A 23,231-nucleotide genomic window follows, 5' to 3' on the forward strand; every position below is an offset into this window, starting at 1 on the left:
CATGGTATCAAGTTGTTCATGCATATCCATATTATTCTTACAAATATTAATAATCCTTGTATACTGGCTTCTTACTATATTTGAAAAAACAAACCGGGGGTGCATACTGCTATAGTGTAGCAGTGCATTCCTCCAACATGGCTTTCTATATAGAGAAGTTGAAACCTGACCCATTTGGTCTTTGGAAATGGTTATGTCTAGAAAATCAATCTTTTGATACGATGACTCCATAGTAAAACTTAAAAAGTCAGTAGTTGTCTCTAGATAGTTTACAAAACTTTTCAATCCATCCATGCTATCATTCCAAACAATAAGTATGTCATCCACAAATCGTCTCTAGAGAAGCACGTGTGGAAAGAATGCACTGTTATATAAGAAAGTCTTCTCCCAACAATGCATCACCAACATGGGGTGCCCATAGTGACACCCCATTTCTGTGCATTCAATACTTCCTGAAACATAAACACATTGTTTGAGAGTACTGTATCTAATAGGGTACAAATAAGTAACTGTTGTTCATTACTGAAACCCTCTGTTGTATTCAGTACATCTCTAATGGCTTCGATCCCATAATCGTTTGGGATTGAGGTAAATACATTTCTGACATCCAAGGTGGCCAGTATACAGGAGGGAGAGAATGCTCGTTGTACTGATAGACTAGCTAACTCTTCTATCAATTGATAAGTATCCTTCAATATGGCGGGGATACCCCTAGTCAGTGGTCCTAATACTGTTTCTAGATAGTTAGAGATGTTCTCTGTCACCCATCCCTCTCTGGCTACTATGAGTCGCATGGGGGGGTGTCACATTCTTATGTACCTTGGGTAAGCCTTTTATGTAAGGAATCAGTGGAAAATCAACCATGAAATATTTATAAAGTTCTTGGGTTATCTGTCTACACATTAACAAATCGTATCGATCATCATAAACTTTCCTTACTATTCTTACAAATGTATCTTGGCTTATCTCAGCATATGTGTCTTTAAGCATCTCTAACATAGCAGCATTATATGTACAGGTATCTAGCAACGCTACACCCCCCTCCCTTGTCTGCGGGTTTTATAGTCAGTTCAGGATTGCGGGACATGCATAATAGGGACTGTCGTTCTCCCTTGTTTAAATTAAAATATAGGCATTTACGTTTTGACTGCAAAAAATACAAATAAAAATCTCTCACACATTTGTATGAAGCATTCCACACTGGTAGGTGGAGTAGGTGAAAAAGTACTTTTGCGTTTAAATCTATTAACAAATTGTGTTCCTGAGCGGTTATCATCACCAAACAACAATTTCAATGAGACATTACGTCCAAAGAGTCTTAAATCAGTCAATAGTTCACTAAGGCTGCTGCCTTGTGAAGGGATAAAAGAAAGTCCCTTATTTAGCAATGAGTAGTCAGTTCATTTTAATTCATAGCTTGAAAGATTAAATACAAGTTGATTTAGTTCTTTGTCCGTCGTCTTACCTCTGCATTCTCTCCTGAGAACTTTTGTTTTCTCCGCCCTCTGCTGCTTGATCTGGTCTTCGATATTCCCCGACTCTGCATAGGGAAGGGTAAAAAATGTTCCAGGTTCCTGCCTGGAATCTTGGATCTGGCCCCCATCATATTAAGATCTCGGGGAGCAGTTAAGACCTGCTGATTCGGCGGTGGTGTAGCTATCGCTTGGGAGGTGCTAGATTCAAAACCTCCACTTGATGACATCATCGCCACACCTACTTCATTCACATTATCATTACGGTGGGTCTGAGTATCATTTAAAGGGGCAACAGTCTCAGTCAAATGTTCATTTCTACAAGTATCCTGTGAAATATGTATAGATTGTGTAGAGTGACTTTCCACATTGTTAAATTGATGATTTCTCGGCCAAACAAATACGTGACCAGATGTAAAATCTCTATAGTCACGTTGTAATTTTCTATATTTCACCTGTTGTAATTTGTCGCTATACATTGCAACCTGAGCATACATACTGTAAATTTTTCTCTCAAAAACTTCACCTTTATATCGTGTACGGAGATCTTTATTCAAAGCCTCTACTCTTACAGTCAAATCAGATTCAATAGGTGAAAAATAGCTTCATATAGCTGTTACCCAAGTCTAAATTTAATTGCTGCCATTTCTTCAGCAGATGGCTATCCCCATACATCGGCATGCAGAGCACCCGCATGCCTCGGGGGATTCTATGGAAATGCAGACTTGCCTCCATGTGTTTTCTCTGCCAAATTAATCTTTGTAACTTATACAGATCATTTTCAAGTTCTCTAAGGCTGTTATTAAACTCATTAAGATTTTCAACAGTACCTGTGTATGAAGGTGAAAAAAAATGGTGCAATTCCAAGTTCAAAAGTGGATTACTTCGTCGTTCAAAAATGTCATTCCATTTTTGATTAAGATTGACCCCTTCAGGATTATAATCAAGCTGTATAGCAGGTGTATCCATTGTGTGAGGGCTGCAGTTACCAGGTGAGAACGTGGAGATAAGGAACAAAAGTACTGCTGCCGTTCAAAGGTCTGCTTCCAGAAATAAAACTTCAAATATCCAAACACAGCAGGAGAAGACCACCACAAAACAAGTGTAGAGCATGCACAGAGTTTATTCCAAATGTAAAAATAAGCGCTTTCATGTGCTACCAGGCACGCTTCATCAGATTAAAAAAAAACACTAGTTTCAAAATGTATGTATACATCCTGTTGCATCATAAATTAATTGATGTGCATCGCCACCAGAAAGCACTGGTAAGATATCGCCCATTTCCAAACTCGAATGGTCTCTCGACAGAGTGGGTATGATCTGGTTTCAACTTGTTTGTTGATATACTATACTACCGACATGTCTGATTGTATTGTAATCATCCCAAGAAGAGGGTCATGAAGTGCTTGCAACACTAGGAGCACCACCCTCATCTCTAGAACATTGATATGCAGGTGAGCCTCGTGATCTTGCCATGTGCCTTGGACAGTTCTTGCCTAGATAATGCCCCCCCCCCACCCTGTTAGGCGTCCGTGGTCACAGTGGCAACAGGTTGGTGAGGGACAAATGGAGTGCCTGTGGTTAACTGATTGTGTTGAAACCACCAAATGAGGTCCTTCTTGCAACAGTCTGTTAAGAGAATGTGGTGTGTTAAGGGCAGTTGTTGGAAGGATCACTGGGACGACAGGAACCACTGAAGAATCTGCATGTGTAGTCTGGCTAGCGGCACTAGTAGTATGGTAGAAGCCATAGTCCCTAGAAGCTTCAGAACAATCTTGGCCTTGACTTTTTGGAGAGGGAGAAGGTGAATTTGAAGTACCAGATTCTGTGCCCTTTCTACTAGAAGACTAGCCAACATTGAGAGGGCAATAAGGCAGATTTTTCCCAATTTATAGTAATCCCCAACTGAGCACAAAGGTGAATAGTAATGTCCCTGGTCTGAAGAAGTAGATGCCTGGTGGGGGCGGTCAGGAGCCAGTCATCCAGATACGGAAACATCTGGAATCCTCGACATCTCAGGTGAGCTGTCACTACTGCCATAAACTTGGTGAACTGTGGTGAGACCAAAGGGCAGAGCACAAAACTGAGTGACTAGCTCCCAGCCAGAAGTGTAGATGACTCCTCAAAGCCCTGTCCATTTTTATGTGGTAGTAAGCGTCTTGGAGGTCTATTGAGCACATCCAAGTGTCTTTCCCTAGTAACAGGAGTATAGAATGCAGTGTCAGCATCTGGAAATTGGCCTTCTTTACGGGTTCATTTAATTTGCTGAGTTCCAAGATGGGCCTCCAGTCTCCTGTACATTTTGGCACTAAAAAGAATCTGGAGTAAGTTCCGAATCCTATTTGGTCTGCAAGGATGGTTTGGATGGCTCTTTTTCCCAGCAACATGTTGACTTCCACAGTTGCTTGATCCCTGTGATTGGGTGAAACATCCGGGATCCTCTTCGGGACATGAGGTGGCAGAGAAAAGGGTATGGAATAACCTCTGGTGATAATTCTTTGTACCCATCTGTCTTGAGTGATACTTAGCCAGGCTTCTGGATACAAAGAAATGTGACCCCCAACTGGTTCCAGAGAAACACAGTTGGACCCTACATCAGGAACGCTGGTAGGGACGGCCCTGAAACGAATCATGGACTCCCTGGTTTTGCGGTCCGCCCGTGCCTCTATGGCAACATCTACCATTTCCTCCTCCTCTGTCTCTGAAGGAGGAGTCACCCTGTGTATCCTGGAAAAACCTCTGGAACTTCTTGAACCACATTTTACCACCTCTCTGACCCTTGGGATACGGTCTAGAGGGGACAATAAAAAATACTCCCACAGCAGAGTGTGTTTTCCTCGCACCGGGTGAGTGTGTCCTTTGCCTTAGGTCCAACAATGAAGAACCATCAAAGGGGGCATTGGTAAAGGTAGACTTGAACGGTTCCGCAAAATTATACAAGTGCATCAAAGAATGCCTCCTTAGGGAAATTCCTGAACCCGTTGCTTTGCTCGCTCCATCGGCTGCATAAGAGATGAGCCTCATAGACGAGTTTACAATAGAATTCAAAGTGGACAACTGGGCAGACACCTTCTCAGGGACTCCCTCAGTAGATGTACCTTGTAGAGTCTCTCCTAACTCCTTAAAGAGATTTCTCTGAATCCTCGTAAAGTGTGTTAGGTAGTTCAGCAATCTAAGAGTAAATGCCACTGATGAAAAGATATGCTTCCCGTATCTGTCCATCGTTCAAGATTCTTTATTTGGCGGATGGAAAGAAGAAGTCTCTGCTAGCTCCTTCTTAGTGGCCGCTGCCACCACTATGGCATCTACGGGAACACTCTTTGACAAAAATTCCTTCTCCTTGGGAGCTGACATAAATTTATTTGGTCTCCTGGGGACTGGCTCCATGGCATCAGGAGTATCCCACACCTTCCGACTAACGAGCTCTAACAGTTCGTTGAAGGGTGGAGACACCCAAGAGGCTGAAGGTTGAGACCCAAAAGCCTTCAGGTACATCAACTCATCAGAAGGGGTGACAGTGGGCTAGCCGAAAATCTGCTTAAGGATCTCCAAGATGTCTACAAAGGAGACATCATCAGAGGATGACTTGAGGGACCCTTCTGACTCCTCGAGGTCGGTGTCAGAGGCAAGAGACTCGTCCTGGGAGTCTACATGCTTCCTCTTGCATGTCCTCTTCCATGGGGGCTCCTTGGAAGGATATTCCGGGCAGGTCTCGGAAGAATGGGGGCCACCAGCCGGGGGCTCCTGAGGCTGCAGGTCTCTGCTGTTCAGAGAAGGAAGTAGGTGCTGAGACAGAAGTAGGTGCCCTAGGGGGAAGTGTCGGAACCCCTGGTAGGAGCTGATGATCAGTACAGCACACTCCTCATCTCGAATGCTGACCTCTCTGGCTCTAAAGACCTCCCCGGCTCCGAGGAGACCGAGGATGCCATCAGCTCAGAGATAAATGTAGGGTCTGAGCTCACCCTAGCAGAAGCGCCGAGAGGAAGGCTCGGTAGGAGCTGATGATTGATACAGCATACTCCTCATCATCTGTAATGCCAACCTCTCTGGCTCCGAAGACCTCCCCCGCTCCGAGGAGACCGAGGATGCCATCGGCTCCGAGACAGATGTAGGGTCCGAGCTTACCCTAGCCGACGCACCAAGAGGAAGGCTTTGAACCAAAGAGGTTTGTTTCCAGGTGATCCTGTCGGGACCGACCAGGGAGCTTCGGCTCCTAGACACCACAGACGGCACCAAATGTCGCGAGCAGAACTCTGCTGCAAAACAACCTCAGGGGGAGCTGGAACCGAGGGTTCCACCAGCAGTACCAAACACTCCAGCTCCGAAAGTCTAGCACAGCTCGGAGGAGGAATCACAGAAGGGGTAACGGACTCAAATGGCCCCGGAACCGACTGGGTCGGAGCCAACAACATTTTAGGCAAGGCAGATGACTTCAGGATTCTCAGCACTACTCTCTCCACATCTTCTTCCGATAAGCTCCTGGAAGATCTGGAAGACAGTGTGGGAGAACGGGCTCTCTGTAGTATGGATGACCTTAATGTGGGGGAGACCGTTAAGGGATCCGTAGACCGGCTCCGAACTACCTGGTGCTGACACTGTAACCATAGTAGTAGTAGTAGTACCCTCGATTGGCTCCGAACTCAGTGAAGCAGAGGAGGGAGCAGATTTGTCAGTTTTAAAAATTTTGAGAGGTGGCTCCGATGCACCAGTCAGCGCTGGGGAAGAGCCTCTTAGAAGATTTAGATTTTTCCTTTTTCGATCCATGTGATTTAGAAGCGGAGGAAGAGCTAGCCAGCTCTTCCTCAAAAGAGGAGACCTTTTAATATAAGTGTATTCTTTCTCTCCTGCAATACCCTAGCACTAAATGAATGACAATATAGGCATGTTTCCTGTAAGTGAATGGCCCCAAGACAGTATACGCATTTACTGTTGTCATCTGTTATAGACATCTTCTGTAAACATTTCACACACTTTTTAAAGCCAGAGAGCTTATGATCCTTGACATTCTTAGACATCTCACAGAAGATAGCCGATCCAGACACACAGAGAAGAAAGGGAAAGTGGGATAACTAGGTCCTCTAACTTAAACGGGCCTAGCCCTTAAAGTATTAGCAGATGCACAACCACGAGGACTAGGTCCTGTAACTTAAATGGGCCTAGCCCTGGTAAGAGAAAGAAGGAAGGAAACCTAGGTCCTCTAACTAAAACGGACCTAGAAGAGGAAAAGGTTCAGAAAAACAAATCTAACAAGTCTCACACACACACCGGAGAAAAAATAACAATCTCTAATAAGTCAAGGCAAGAGAACGAAGGTCAAAAACCCTGTTATAACTGCAATACAAGTATGCAGAGAGTTCTGCAAGCAAAAGCTATTTATTTTAAGCTAAGAACACACTCCGAAAAAACTTATCTAAATTTTACGAAATACTGCACACACAGTCTAAACTATGGGCAAACGCACCTACAGCCACTAATATCAACTATTAGAATATATATATATATATATATATATATATATATTTATATATATATATATATATATATATATATATATATATATATATATATAGAGAGAGAGAGAGAGAGCAAGCCTAGAGAAAAACTAACTGGCACACAGGATACTAATGAGAATGATAAGGCCAACTGTTCTCAGAAAACATAACACAGGAAGAAACCCAGTAAATGTTAAGCTATCTAACTACAAAAGCAACACTAGTAACAGCTATATAAAGCTATCTAAATATGAAAAACAGCAGAATTTAGTCAAAAAATCAGCAAAAAGTGTTAGACTTGGCTACGGCCAAGAAGAAGCACATTAGAACTCATCGACACGGCAAACGAGATCTGGGGATTGTACTGGTGCACCATGGGATACCTACCTAGCTATGAGCCAACTAGAAGACTTTGAGCTTGTATAAAGGCTGCGTCAGAGCCGAGGATTGGCTCCAAACCCATGTGTAAGAATGAAGGCGAGATAGGACTACAGAACATCTGCTGTTAATCTGAAACAGTGAATTTTAGTAATGATATAGTTAAGAGGGCTAGAAATTGTGGTTCTTGCAATCAATGTGTCTGTATCTTTGATGAAAATGTTTTAAATGTAAAGAATCTTTGTGGAAGCAAAGTCTCCTTTAGCTCTGGTTCATGTGAGGCTAAAGAAATGATTATTTAGCTATTTGTTCTAATTGCTCTGCTTTCCATGTTAAAAGGACTGAGAGCGCATTCAGAAAACATATTTATGAACATTTATATGATATTAGGCTAATCCCAATAACGTGTTGTGCAAACATTACTTGGTTTGCCCGCAGTGTAAGTGTTTTAATATTGGTATTTCAGAAAAAGTGGCTTTGAGCCCAAGAGGGAGTACTTTGGAAACAATGTTAGAGTGCAAAGAGTTGTTATGGCACCTTAGATTGCAGGCAACAGTACAACCTGGTTTGAACAAATTGTCTATCATTCCTGTGTTAAAACTCAGGTCAGCCAAGCTATGATTGTTTTCTATTGTTTTTATTTTTTCAGGTATTTAATGATTATTCATTTATTATTATGCCTATATTTGTATATGTTTTACAGTGCTATATGAAATAATTTTTTTCAGGTGTTTAGTAATTATTCATTTATTATTATACCTATTTGTAAATGTTTTGCAATGCTATATGAAATTGCGTGTTTCTTCAAAGATTATTGTTCTTTAATTGATTAATTATTTTATATGGAGGTGTTTATTATGGATATTATTTATTTTCGGTTACAATGCAAATTCCTTGATTCTGATGAAGTCTCTTTTTAAATGTGAAGAGATGAAAGCGCTTAATCTTGGCAGTGTTTGTTGTGTGTATTTGGTGCTATCTTTCATTAAATTTGAGTTTGAACTCTCATTGGTTGTTTTCCATGGTATTTCAGATGACACTTTATTATATTATTGGTTGGTTTTTGTTGGGTCATTTATGACTTTTTTGGATTTTTATGTAAAAATTAAAATCTGATGCGAAGACCAGAAATGTCTTAACTTAATTGTGAGTACATCAGAAGACTTAAAGGGATGGCTATCCCTTTTGTTTGTAAGGAGCGAGGTAGCTCAGGTACAGATAGACCTTAAAAAAGGAAGCTCAACTTAAAGATACAGTTTCATGGCAAAGTTAATGACATTGAAATTAAGCCTACTGATAAAACTATAAAAAGACCTAGCAACTATTCTCCACCACTGCATCAAACATTAACTGCATTCGAAGTGAAATGTGAGATGGATATTAGGAAACTACTTAAAAAAAGAAAACTTTATAACTTAACACAAGGAGTCAGAAAAGCATTGAGTGAGCTAGGTAATGATAAAGCCCAGCATGTAATCAAGGCAGACAAGGGTAGAGGTATACTTGAGACTGATACCACTAGCTACAACCAAAAGATAGAGAACATGCTGGAGGATAACAGATTTTGAGTTATTTACCATGGATGACATAAAAAGAACATATGATTTATGGAACACTAATCTCCCCACATTATAGGAACAAAAAATTATTACTGAAAATCTTTATAATTATTTATGGAGCCCATGCCCACGTTTACCTTACTTTTTTTGGAATACCAAAGCCACACAAGAACAGAGAAGACCCACCTTATAGACCGGTGGTAGCAGGTGGATTTTCCCTTACTGTAGTCACAGCCATTTACCTTGATTACTTGCTGAAAGCTTTAGCAGAAAAGAATAAGTCATACATAAGAGATTCAATGGATTTTTTGAGGAAAATAAAAAAACACTACAGTGGAAGGTGAAAGTATTTTATTAACTATTGACGTGGAATCCTTGTATACAATGTTCCCTCACAATTACTGTATAATAGCAGCTATGGAATCTTTTAAGAAACATAATCAAGGCACACAGGCACAACTGCAAAAGTTAAGCAAGCTCATTAATCTTGTATTGGACTTTAATTTCTTTACCTTCAATGGCAAACACTACAAACAAAAACTGGTATAGCAATGGGGGCTGCCATGGCTCCCAGCATAGCTCCTAGGCAAGTGGGAGGAGGACTCTGTGTTAAACAACACAGACTACATGCAGCATATCACATGCTATTTACATTATATTGATGATATCTTTATTGTGTGGGAAGGTGACACTTTGCAGCTTGGAGATTTTATCACTTACCTCAATCAAACAATCCCCTTCCTGAAGTTTACCTCTTCCCATAGCTATACTTCAACCACTTTCTTAGATATGCAGATTTCCAAGGACACTAACAATAACAGAGTCACCACTGCTCTGTTCAGAAAACCAACACGGCTTAACTTATTACTCCACAGTAAAAGTCTGCATCCTGCAAAAAACAAGTATAATGTGAAGTCCCAGGGCTACAGATTAGCTAGAATTATCACAGAGATTGAACCATTTTTGAGAAACCTGAGCAACTTAGAGAATTATTTCCTAGTGAGAGGCTATGAAAGTCAGATGTCAAAAACATCCTGGAACCCATTACAGAACTAAAAAGGACTGAAGCACCTTCAGTCAACCTCCCCAGTAGGAGAATGCCAGGAAATTCCACAGAGAATCAAATGCAAAAATAGCTGCATTCTGACATACACTTTGGATTATCACAGTATCAAAAATGTTATTGAAGAATTGCCACAGGAAACATTTTTCTGATTAACATCTTAGGTGAAGACCCATCCTTTGTTTACAGGAAGGCCAGGAACATTAGAAGTTTTGTTGAATGTAAACCTAGACTATATGCCAGAAACACTAAAAGATGTGAAGCTAATTTGTACATTTTGTATATTTATACAACAAGGTGATAGTTTTTATTGCCCTTATTTAAAGAAAATAATTAAGACCAGTGCAGGGGGTGACTGTAACACTACAAAAGTAATTTATAGGGCACAGTGCAATGAATGTGATACATTTTATGTGGGCCAGACTGTAAATAAATTTAAACATAGGATTTCATGTCATCTGGCAGAAATCCTTTCTGGATGTAAAAAAAAAATGCACTAGCCAAACACGTTGCTCTTTATAAAAGACGCGCAGGTTTTAAGTTCCAGATACTGGATCGCATAGACGTGAGTGATCTCGAAGGAGACATCCTGAATATGCTGGTGAAACGTGAACTCATGTGACAGTTAGTTAAACTCTTTTAGGAAGCCTGGACTAAACTACTACTGTTCACTTAAGTGTACTGGAACTTAGAAAATTGCCACATTGTTTACATGACTAATTTTATTTTATTCTTCCAGTTGGTTTTAAATACCATGTTAAATAATTTTTAATTGAAGTGTATAATTTGTTTCTATCATCATACATTTTTCTCTTTTTCTTATTCTTTTTTCCACTTTATTCGAAATGACGGGTAATAACAATTCTAGCTAATTATACAATTTTTTTAGATAGTTTTTAGGGTTCTTGTACACAGACCTGAAGAATCTAGAAGGACAAAAGTGATCTGTGTTAATAATAGGTTATGGAAATAGAATGATTTTGCACAATGGATTTTTTGCATGCAAAATGTATATGTATATATTTATATATATGTTTAGATTGCCAAATCGTCTAAGGTTTATATATTTCCAGCCATGTAGTATATTGTCTTGGATAAAATCACAGACTTCTTATTCTGGTTAAATAAGAGGTACCATATCATTATTAATTTTATTTAAAGTATATAAGGGTTATATTATTACACTACTAAGTAGGGCAGGACTAGCTCGAATGTCACACTGATGGGGGAAGGGATGTGAATTTATCATGTCTACCAATACACTGTGTTTTACAGCACAATAAACCACTCCCTTGCCTGATAAAAAGTGTATGTATATATATATATATATATATATATATATATATAGTTAGAAAGCTTGTGAGAAAACTACTGTTCTGTTATTTTTGTTTTACTTTGATCACTTGTCTGTGTACTTAATAAAGGACTTTCAACTGGAAACAGACAGTCTAGCCTGCTTGGGTTACTTTTGAATACTTAGTAATTCTGTATAATCTTTCAAATTATATATATATATATATATATATATATATATATATTTTTTTTTTTTTTACTTAGGACGAGTGTAGGTTCGCTACTTCTACAACTATTATCTGATCTGATTAATATACAGTGGTTAACTAGATATATACAGATTGAAAATCTTCCACACAGAAAGTTTCTTACACTGTTAAGTATTGTTAATGCTGATTTCTTACCTGTTTGCATTTCTTCCATATAACGCCACTGATATAAGGAGTTTAATTTTATGTGAGATGTGCTGTTAAAAAGGTGAGAAAACTTTCACAGACTGTAAATATTTTTCAGATTTCCATATTGTTATACAGATTGTAAATATTTTCATATTTGAAATTTCGTTAAAAATGAAGTTGCATGCTAGCCTGGCTACACGTGCGAGTGAAACATTGACCACCACAACCCAGATGACTGAGGTTCAATTAGTAGCCCAGAACTGGAGGAGCCAAGTGGGGAAGGAGAAGAGTGAAGTGGTGTGGCCTGCTTTCCTCTCCTGGGAGGGGATGTGCATACTCAGGGGCGCACTGGATGGTGCTAACTCCCTGGTGGAGACCAGGCTGCTCACCACTCATGCCTCTGGAGACATGAGCAGTGAGCAGCCATTCTTGATTCATGGGGTGGTGAGGATGTTGGGATAGATATGTCCCTGTGGAAATGAGGGGATAGCCTCCTCCATCAGCCCATTGCTCTTCCTCCACCCATGCCTTGTTAAGTATGTGTGATAGGACCAGGAAAAAGCAGAAAACTCTCAAACTACCCTGATGATTATCTAAACAATGGCTGTTGATGGTTAACCCTCACCCCATTGATGAGGAATGATTAAGATAATAGGCAGTGGAGAGGTTTGATGATCAGTGGACAGCAGGGGCAAAGAATGCTGAAAAAAATGGAGTAGCTTGTTATGACTGTGTTTACATAGATATGGCAGCAGTTGTATTTCTAAATTTTTAAGTCATTATTTTTTGAGTGTTTCTAGATTTCAATTTTCTTCCTAGAGTACCATGAGCTACATACTCTTTCAACAGCCAAGCCTATTATGGTATCTCCAGAGCGGGAAAGAACTGGAGCAAGGGTTACTTTTGCTACAGATGTTCCTCATACTCCTCAAGCAGCAGATGCAAATTTAAAATTTCAAGATGAGGCTGAAGCCTATCACAGAATTTCATCTCAGGGCAACTTCACACCACATCCAGGTATCTATTTAGAATTAACTTAAAATATATAAAATCAGAAGTGTCCTGTAAGGATGTTGATATGCCTCTCACATAATCAACAGCTGATAGAATGTTTCTGCATTTATATTACAATCACGGGAAGTAATGGGTGATGCCATTTTTACTCTTTGTTCATCATTTATAAATTTGTGAGAAGTGTAAACACTTCAGATTGGAGGCTGACCTCTCTCACACCACAGCTGCCAGCAAACAGCACATTGCCATCACACTAGGCTCACATACAGGCACACACAATATATGAGGTACTGAGGAAATCCTTGCCTAAGCCTCCTAGATGCTAGTAGAACCATACTTCAGCCACTTTCCTACACCCACCTTACCTACTATACATTCATCTGCCACCACTCTTTCCTCCCAAATCATTGGTCAGTTAAGCTGCATGTCTGCAAACGTAAGGCTGTCAAAGCTTGTTACTATTCTTCACAATGTCTTAATTATTGGTGACTCCATTGTCAGATGTACTGATGTTACAATCACCAGTCTGAGCAAAATTAGAGTAATGTTTAGCTGTCTCTCTAGTGCTACACATTGTGATGTCACAAAGGCTGTTAAATCTCTCCCTCTGAAGTATGCATGTGACCTGGCCATTTCTACATGAAAGTGAAAAGCCTTAGGGGAGATGAGAGTCATGGATGCGCTCTGAATGTATGTGGCCAAGGATGAGAAACCGCATCTTGCCTTCACCATGAATACTACCACAAATAAAAACAAAAATGACTTTAACAACTAACTCAGTAATTGGTGTCAGTGTAGGGGAAACCAGTGTTTGTTGGTATGGGCGATAACAGTTGATATTCCTTCTTGCTTTGTCAGGCATAACATGTTTGTCTTCCCTCAGGGCTCCCACATATTGTGCAGGATATTTTCTAACCTAATAGTGTCTTTTTTAGACAGTCTGTCTTCTACAAGCTTAACACATGCTAATCAGGCCTGTCTTAGTCTTAATAAGAAAGTGTTTGATCTTGAGGTTTTCTCTACAATTGAAACATGCACATCTGTATAGTTACTGAATCTTGGTTAGAGTCTAATGAGAATGCTCACTTTACCCATAGTCATTCACAATTCCATTACTTCACTGCAAATTGTACATGACAACAACCTCAAGCTCCTGGATTTCATACTATTAGTAAACAAGTCCAGTTTTCATATTACCCAACGTAGACCCACTTCTGTATGTCAGCTGACCACGTAACCTATTTCAACCAGCTGGAGTCCCACATTTTGAAACTAATAAAATCATCCTTGGTGACTTTATTTATCTGTACATCAAATGAAAACCTATACAACCATCAACAGATATGCAGTCATTTCTTAACTTTGTTAATACCAGCATTCTTGACCAAATCACACCTTCTCTGACTAGAACTTCCATTCTTCTTAACTGTGTTCTTACAAGTATAGCCCACAACCGAAGTCTCCTTTGTCACAAATAAATCAGACCATCGGGCTGTCACATTATCTCCTTAAGAACCCAGCACATAACTCTATCCAACCTCGCTGTATTCAGCGATTTATTGAAGACCAACCTTATGAAATTTAAAATCCAAAAGCAGCTGCTTCTACTTTGGCCTGACCTTAATTCATTCCTGCATTGAGACATCCATCTCTGTCATAATTATGGTGACAAATGTAATAATAAGCCTGTGTGGTAGAACCCTAGTATCAACAAATTCTTCAAGAAAAGAAAAAATAAACTCATTTTTTAAAAATGGCATTAACCTGGTCTGCAGAAAAATCAAAAGTTGCAGTACCATATACATATATGTGTGTGTATATATATATATATATATATATATATATATATATACACACACACACACACACACACACACACACAAACAATATTGCCACTACTTTAAAATATCAAGCAGATTGTTTTAACTGTATTAAGAATCTCTGAAATAAAACCCATTATTTCACTGAACTAATCTCAAGTGACATGTAACCTACTTCATTTGTCAATGTACATGCTGACAAACCTTTTTCTAATTTCTTCCTAACTTCCCACCTCATTGTCACTCCCTCGTAAATTATTTTAAACAGGTCCTAAATGCATTCTCTGAATGCAAAAATACCAGCTGTGCAGGTCCTAACAATTTTTTAAGTTGTCTGGTGGCAAGAGATGTAGCTTCACCAATTTATTTCTAAACCTGTGCAGTTTCAGCTTGTCTGCTGGGTACTTGTGCAAAGCTTGGAAACTAGCCATTATGATGCTCCTGTACAAGACATGCCCTACCACCACCCATGGGAACTGTAGACCAGTTAGTCTTGCCAGTTTTATTTCTTAAGTCATGTAGTGCAATAAAATGGAACTCATATGGAGAGACCTTTACAGACTCGAAAACAAATGAGTTTGAGTTTGATTTTGTAAATGGTAGAGCCTGTCAGCTGAATCTGGTGGAGGGATGACTGAAGCACTAGGTAATGGCCATTCAGTCCGCATTGAATAGAAGGATTTAGCTAAGGACTTTAACACTATAGCACACTCTGACAGTATTGGTAAGCACACTCACCTAATTTCCAGTTCCTTTGTAAACTATTTATTTTATTTATTTTATTTTACATTTGTTTACCGGGAAAGTCTGGCTAGACATATGTCCTTTTTCAGTGGAGGCCCGGGGAGAAAAGCTCCACTTAGTGCATATACATACATACAGACATGAATAACATCTGAATATGTAGGCAAGACATATCAAAGTACAACTGGCAGTAGATGCATTGCATAACTTAACTGTGAATTATATACATCAGTAAAGGATGAGATGACACCGGAATGTAGTACATTGAGATATAGTGTATTATTTTCACAAGTGTTATATAATCTAATAGTACATTAGAGGAATTTTATGAAGGAATGAGAAGATATAGATAGTAAGAGAGTGAAGAAATAGCAGTATATGTAAACTCAGTGTGTGTTAGCATGATTTAGGCAGTGGTGATTAAAGTAGGTTATTAGAAGGTCGGTTAAGTTATGATGTTAGTTATATTTTCTGAGAGTTTAATTAGTCAGGAGGATTTGTAATGGAGACAGTTGAGAGTGAGATGTTTTCTGTCAAGTGATGGTGGAACATGGGTAGACTGATTTGGTAAGGAAGTGTTGTTTTATGTTAGTTTTAAATAGAGGTTGGGATGTTATGGAGGTAATGTTGACTGGCAGTTCATTCCAGATTTTACCTACGTAGTTAGCAAACAGAGAATCCCCTGCTTGGTTTTTGGATAAGCAGGTTTTTATTTGTTGCTTGTTGAAGTGTAGTAGTCTAATTGGTACTGTAGGGTTGAAGAAGGGTTTTTAAGGATGCTATTTTTTCAGGATTTGAGTGGAGTTTGTGGGCCATTGTTAATTGTGTATACTGTAGGAGATGTAGCCAGTTGAGTTGTTTGAGTGAAAGGCAGTGGTGTATTCTAATTGATGAATATGTGGCATATCTTGCTATTTTATTATAGCAGGACTTGTGTTTTTGTAGTCCGATTTCTTGAGATTAGTGAGAATGGGGGCTGCGTATAATAAGGTGGATATTAAATGAGTTTGGGCAATAGCTATTTTGGTATCTTTGGTAAAGTAGTGTTTATTCCTGTATAAAGTACCTAATTTTTGATGCACCTTTTTAACTGTTTGGGAGATGTGTATATCAAATTTAAGGTTGAAGTCGATTTCTACTCCTAGCAGTTTAGTGTGTGGTGATTGGGTGCTTATAGTATTGTTAATTGAGGAGATGAAGGTGTTAGAGGGGAGAGAAAAAAAATGGAATTCTCTCCCTCCTTCTCTAAGAATTTCTGAAAACTTTGAACACTTTAAAACCAAGCTCCATTCCTACCTCTCCCATAATTGGAAATGCAATTGCACTCTCCCTACCTAACCTGCTAGTAACACTACTACAAGTAACTCTACTCCATACTGATTTCCTAAACAACTGCCTCACTCTGAATATAATGTAATCTAACATCTGTATCTTGAATGTATATATTGTAAATAGTTTACTATCTGTCTTTTCTCTCCCCCTTCTGGGAATGATTCTCACTACTGCCAACATACAATTGTAGATGCTATTTAACATAGAACAGCTTGTCCCTATCTTAAAATGTAATATATGCTCCCCACTTTTTCTATTATACAACTGCCTCTCTCTGAATACATCAATATCATGAATGTATACATTGTAAATAGTGTACTTTACACCTTTATTTGCCCCTTTTCCTGGGAAGAATTCTTATTTACTGCCATCTTATAAATGTTAGTTGCTTTATAACCATGCTTTACAACCTCTGTACAACTTGTCTCTAATCTAGTATGTAATGTATGTTCTTCAATTTTTGCTATTATACTTTGCTTAGTTTTACTATATAATATTATCCTTTGCTTATTTTTACTATGTAATATGGAGCTTTTCTTCCCGGGCCTCCACTGAAAACGGGCTCCTTGAGCCCAGTGGATCTTCCCGGTCATCAAACTGGAAATAAATAAATAAATTAATAAATAAGTCTTATTAGGGAGGAATACCATTAGCTTGGTTTTCTTAGGGTTTAATATTAGGTTAGCATTTGTGAGCCAGGTTTCTACGTCATGAAAGGCTTTCTCAGAGTTTGAGTTAGTTTGTAGATCCAACAGAGAGGGTGCAGAACAGATCACTCTGGAGTCGTCTGCATATTGAATGAGTGATGCACGAGTGGTTGATAGATGGAGTTTGTTAGTAAATATAGAGAATAGGAGTGGGCCTAGGATAGAACCTGGATAGCAAATTGACTCACTGATAGAACACACAAAGTGAGGGTTGATGGCACACTTTCTTCAAAAAGACTTGCCAGTAGTGACATCCTGCAGGCATCTGTACTGGGTACCTTCCTCTTCAGTATATATTTCTCTTGTGTCCAAGCTAATGTCATGTGTCAATGGCTGACTAAATTTGCTAATGTCTGCAAACTCGGTGCTGTCATTAACCCTTCACCTGGCTTGCACAGCCCGCAGGAAGGTCAAAACTGCACCAGTACCTGGTGTTACAACCAATGTCTTAAGCTCAGTATAGAAATGAAGTGTACTACTATTTTGTTTTTTTAAATAATAATGCCCTACCACATAAAAGATACCCTCCAAAGTTGATACCAGTATTACGGATTTATGCATATTTATAAACCTCTCATTTGACCACCATCTATCAACTATTAGCCAGTCTTTCTACCTTAACTAATTACTAAACTAATGACACATCTTTTAGCGCTAGCTAATTCCCATGCCCACGAAGAGAGTCTGTACTGCACTAGTACCCATGTTCAAACTCAGTGCTAAAAAGTAAGTCAAGAATACTCCTTCACCTACCACATAGAAGATACCCCCTAAAGATGTAATTTTCAGGGATCTGGGCATATTTGGGGACAGTTAACTTTTATTTGACCACCATGCATTGGCTATTGTTAGGATATCATTCTACCTGGCCAAAATCATTATAACAGGCATATTGTCCGGGTCAAATAAAGTTATTGATCTCCTAAGCATTCTTCAATTAGGCTCATAATAAAATACAGTGCTTCCTTTGGCATGTACCTATCCAAACACATCATCGTACTAGAAATAATATAATGTTTCCTAACCAGGAAAATCTTGGGGGTAAACTCCTTAAGCTGCCCAGACCAAATAAGTTCCCCTTTAATTTAGTCCATCTCTTGTAGGCTGTTGCATGGTGACTTCTGCTTGACCTACAATGCTGTGAAAACAATTAGTTATGCTTAATCTCTTACATCTCCAAAAAAACTGGCGATTCCACTGATGCACACTCTTAATGGTCTAAACCTCATCACAATATCTGCAGAACCTCTTGGTATGTTAGACCTCTCTACCAAAGTATCCCCGACCTCTGGAACAAACTCCAACTCCACATCAAAGAAAGTAGCACCACAACTTTCTTTTAAAGACAAGATTTGAGTGGATAAGCATATGTAAATGTATCCTTTGCCTGTGTACTCAGCCTTTTAACAGTTAGAGAAAAGAAATAGTGGCATTTATGTTGACTATGCTCCTAATGGTCTACCGTGCGGATTTTCTTGTAACAACCTATCAACATGTCAGCCTTTGATAAAGCATTGAAAGTGCTACAAATGAGCTCTCCTTATTTAAGTCAACATTTCAGATGAAAATGCACGGCTGTTCAGATAAAATCCGTAAGCACTATTGGTACTTAGTTTTACTGGAAAATGTAGCATTTCTGAGATAATAGTTTTTTAAAATATCACTTAAGACGTGTGCATACATACGTTAAATAAAAAAAAAATTACATTTTTCAATTTACACACATTACATTTTTCTTTATAAATATTGTCTTTCAATCCAACATTACATAAATCACTTAATTCCTGCCTGCCTTTAAACTTCTTTCCTTCTCCTGAACACCAGTCTGCATGTATAGATCCCACAAAGTCCATTTATTTCTGGTAATTTGCTCTTTTCCTTTTCTAAGGATCCCTCTTCCAGTTCTTTTATCTCTTTTACAATATTTAGTACTTCAAATACAGTTGGTTTAGATATTGATTTCCATTTTCTGGTTATTGCCTTTTTGACAGCCAACAGAATTAAGCTTAACAAGGCCTTTACTATGCCTAGTCAGTTCATGTCCTGTATCCCAGTTCAAAGGAATCATTTCCTTAGTTACAGCCATTTGCTCCCACAGAATTTATGACAAGAGTACTCTGTAGGGAATTGTTTAAATTTGTCAACTCATTGCACTCCCAAAAACATGTCCCCAGTTACCTCTTTTTTCCCCATTACACATCCTACATTTGCTGTCTACCAGATGAAAATTCTTTGTCTGCTTGAGGTATGAAAATATCTATGCAAACAGTTTCAAGCAAAACTCTGAAACCTTCTGGACTTTGTTGCATACTTGGGAGCAGCACATATGTCCTCCCATTGTTTCCTTGTTAATTGCTTTTTCAGTCTGTCTTCCCAATCTTTTCTAAACCCCTCCGATTGATTCTTATAGTTATGCAACATTTAATATGCCCTACTAATTCTCCCATTTTTAACAGTTGCTCTGTTCTACATTTGAATAAAAACTCTAGCAGAGAAAAATCCGTGTAATTTAGCATCTCCATAAGAAAACAATGAATACAATTGCTTTAATAAAATTACAGTAACTAAATAAAATAGCTCATAAAACCTAAAATTAACTGTTAGTGCTAGAAATCTCTCCCTGAATAAGTGAATAAGTAGTATTTTAAGAACTTGTGAAGGAAGGCGTAGTCTTAACTCACAGCCACGATGGCAGTTCCACAAGGCTGGTGCTTGATAGAACAACAAATTATGACCATATGGTTTCATGGTTGCACTTTGGAACCATTAGCAGCCCTTTATCAAATGACTTGTGTTACCAGATACATGCATGAGAGGATCCAAAGCTCGTTTAGTTACAGTGGCCTCTGATCATGTAGAGCTGTGCAGATTAGAACCATAATCATAAAAGATGCCCAAGCTATGGTTGGCAGCTGATGTATTCTCCTCTCCACAGAAGTATGTGTTTGTATGGAGAGGTACCTGCCAACAACATGGTTGCTGAGTTCTACACTTATTGCAGTTAGTCAGGTCTGTATCAGAAAGCTCCAGGTGTAGATCATTATAGTAGTCAAGACTGGAAGGTACCAGTGTAAGAATAACTGCCCGCAAGTCAGAATGTAGTATCAGGTGCTTCTGGAGATGTTTACTGAGATGAAAAAATGACGATTTAATAACAGTTCACACATTGTCTCTCACTGTCAGGTTGTTATATAGGAACACTCCAGGACTTTGAACTATTATCATAAATTCAAGTCAGCTATCTCTCTGGAAGGTAAGAAGGAACAATCAGGAACCTGTAATGCATGCACTGCAATCCCAGTAGTTTCCTCTGGATGTAAGTTTAGTTGATTTTGTTTTAAATGGTGTATTGAGTCCAAGCAGTCCTCTAAAAGTTCAGAGTGATACATAAGCTTATGAGAGAATGAAAAGTAAATGTGGACATCATCAGCATAACACCAATAAGGTACATCTCTCCTTAAGAAAGAGCTAAGCTCAAGCCTTACAGAAACCCACAAATCATTGGGTGGTTATGGGAAAAATTTTTATTCATTAATTTATTTGTCTTTGTTTATTCAGAAAGTCCGACTGGGTAATACCCATTTTCAGAGGAGGCCTGGGGAGGAAAAGCTGCATTTGCTGACATTACGTTATACTTTAAGTTCCAGTTAAATACAGAGTAGTTACATTCCTATTTACATTTATACACAAACAGTTACATGTATACATTCTAAGATTATACAGAAGTGGGCGTTAATAAACAAAAAGCCCATGTGCAACTTAGTGGGTAGTTCAGGCAGCAGTTATGTAAAACAATTGTTTTGTCATTTCAAGTGAGAGGTTGAGTGTATTCTGATTAAGGAAAGTATTTGGACAGTATCATATGATGAACACAAAGTCTGAATCTTGAGATGAATGTGTGCAGGACCAGGATTACATAAGATGATATTTAAGCAGTGATTTAAAACTCTTGAGTTTGTCCAAAAGTTTTACTTGTGTGGGGATATTATTCCAGAGGCTAGTAACGTATTTGGAGTAGAGCCAGTCTCCTGCAACTTTATTTGACTTTTTTGTAAGTAATAAGAATTTGTTACTACAGCAAAGGTCCTTTGCTGGACAGTAGGTCAGTAATAAGTTATGTAGTGCAGGGCATTTTTTCTCGATGATGAATGAGTTTGTGTCCTGCAGTTACTTGTTAATATTTTAGGTAATTGTATAGTTCAAGCCAGTTTAATTACTTTAAGATATGACAATGGTAGGTCCTATGAGGGAGATCAGTGGCAAATTTAGCTACTTTATTGTAGCAGGAGGCAAGTTTTGTTCTTTTGAGTATTATTTGTTTGTTAGGATAGGAGTGGCGTATATGAGAGTTTGACAATAAGAAGGTGGTGGCTAGAGTTTTTCTTGCAGCATCTGTAAGGATTACATTGATCCTATAACAGGGCCTAGTTTCTGGTGAGTAGATTTAATGGAATGTAGTATATGCTGGTCATATTTGAGATTGTCATCTATTATAATGTGTAGAAGTTTACTGTGAGTTACAGCTTCAATGACAGTAATATTTGCTGACTTTATGATAAATTGCTTTTGAATTGGGGGTAGTGGAATTTGAGTTGCCAGTCTATATTTAAGTCTGTGGGTATTATAGTTTCATGGTTAATTTGTTGGGATATCCAGTACAGGATGCTTTTGATTTTGGCAACGCTTTGAGGTAAAAAATCATTAACTTAGATTTCTTGCGGTTGAGTACTCTATATTTAAGTCTCTGGGTATTATAGTTTCATGGTTAATTTGTTGGGATATCCAGTACAGGATGCTTTTGATTTTGGCAACGCTTTGAGGTAAAAAATCATTAACTTAGATTTCTTGCGGTTGAGTAGGAGGTTTGATTCTTTCAGCCCTGTTTCTAGAGAGGAGAAAGATTTTTGAGTAATGTCTTGGAGCTTATTTATTGTTGAGGCCACACATATTAATGTTGAGTCATCTGCATACTGAACTAAACTAGCATGGTGAATGGAGGTCATTAATATATTAAATAGGAGGGGACCAGGATAGAGCCCTGTGAGACACCTGTAGTAACTGGTTGAAAAGATGAATAGGTTTGTTGCCATTTAATGGCTTGTTGCATTCCAGATAGTTAACAAAGAAACCACAACAAGGAATACTGTGAAAGTCCTATTGAGGAGAGATGAAAGAGCAGTTGTCGGTGCGAGATGAGATCAAATGCCTTTGACAACATGGTGGACACAAGCAGACCATTGTTTCTCTGTTGGATTATTATATTGGTAAAATGTAGTAGAGCAGTAGTGATGCTGTGCTTGGACCTAAATCCATGTTGTTTTTCTGAGAGCAGGTTATTTGAGGTTAAGTATTGCGTCAGCTCATATGGATATATTTTTCTAATATTTTGGAGAGTGGGAGAGAATCGCTATCGGTCTTTAGTTATTAAACTCTGTAGATCTCCTTGCTTTATGCAGTGGGATGACATAGGATTTGTTTCCACAGTGATGGGACGTATCATTTTGTTATGGACCTATTAATTAGTGTAGACACTGGGAAAGCTATGGCTTCTCTGACCATCCTTAGGTAGTCTGATGGCAGCTGGTCTACAGCTACAGAAGTAGTGTCTAGTTTAAAGAGCAACTTCCTTATGAGCAAAGTTAGGTACAGGACTGAAATTGAAGAGCTGTGGGTGGTTTTGATTGAACAAGGGTAGAAAAAGGGGGACAGATGTTGTAGTGTCTGAGAGATACTATTGATTTTATAAAGTAGGAATTAAACTGTGTGGGGAAAAGTCTGTCATATTATCTGTTTTTGGAGAGGGAGTGGTGGTCTTGCTAGGGTGGAGTAGTTTATTTAGTGACGACCAAAATAGTTTTGAGTTGTATATATGTTTGTCTTGTAAGTTGGTATAGTATATTTTAAACAAAACAAGCACTGTGAAGAGGACGGACTGCACCGGACAACCTTGCTTCCACAA

General features: G+C 38.7%; 1 protein-coding gene across 1 annotated transcript in view; it reads left to right on the forward strand.

Annotated features, from left to right (window-relative positions):
• Positions 1-23,231, forward strand: part of CEP72 (centrosomal protein 72) — a 1,336,989-nt gene that overhangs the window by 726,408 nt on the left and 587,350 nt on the right. The window contains exon 8 of the mRNA XM_044065699.1: positions 12,475-12,672. Within this exon, the coding sequence (XP_043921634.1) occupies positions 12,475-12,672 (198 nt within the window). The remainder of the gene's footprint in view (positions 1-12,474; positions 12,673-23,231) is intronic.

This window comes from Protopterus annectens, chromosome 3.part0 (assembly GCF_019279795.1).
Source record: "Protopterus annectens isolate FY-2018-M chromosome 3.part0, PAN1.0, whole genome shotgun sequence".
Classification (NCBI taxonomy): Eukaryota; Metazoa; Chordata; order Ceratodontiformes; family Protopteridae; genus Protopterus; species Protopterus annectens.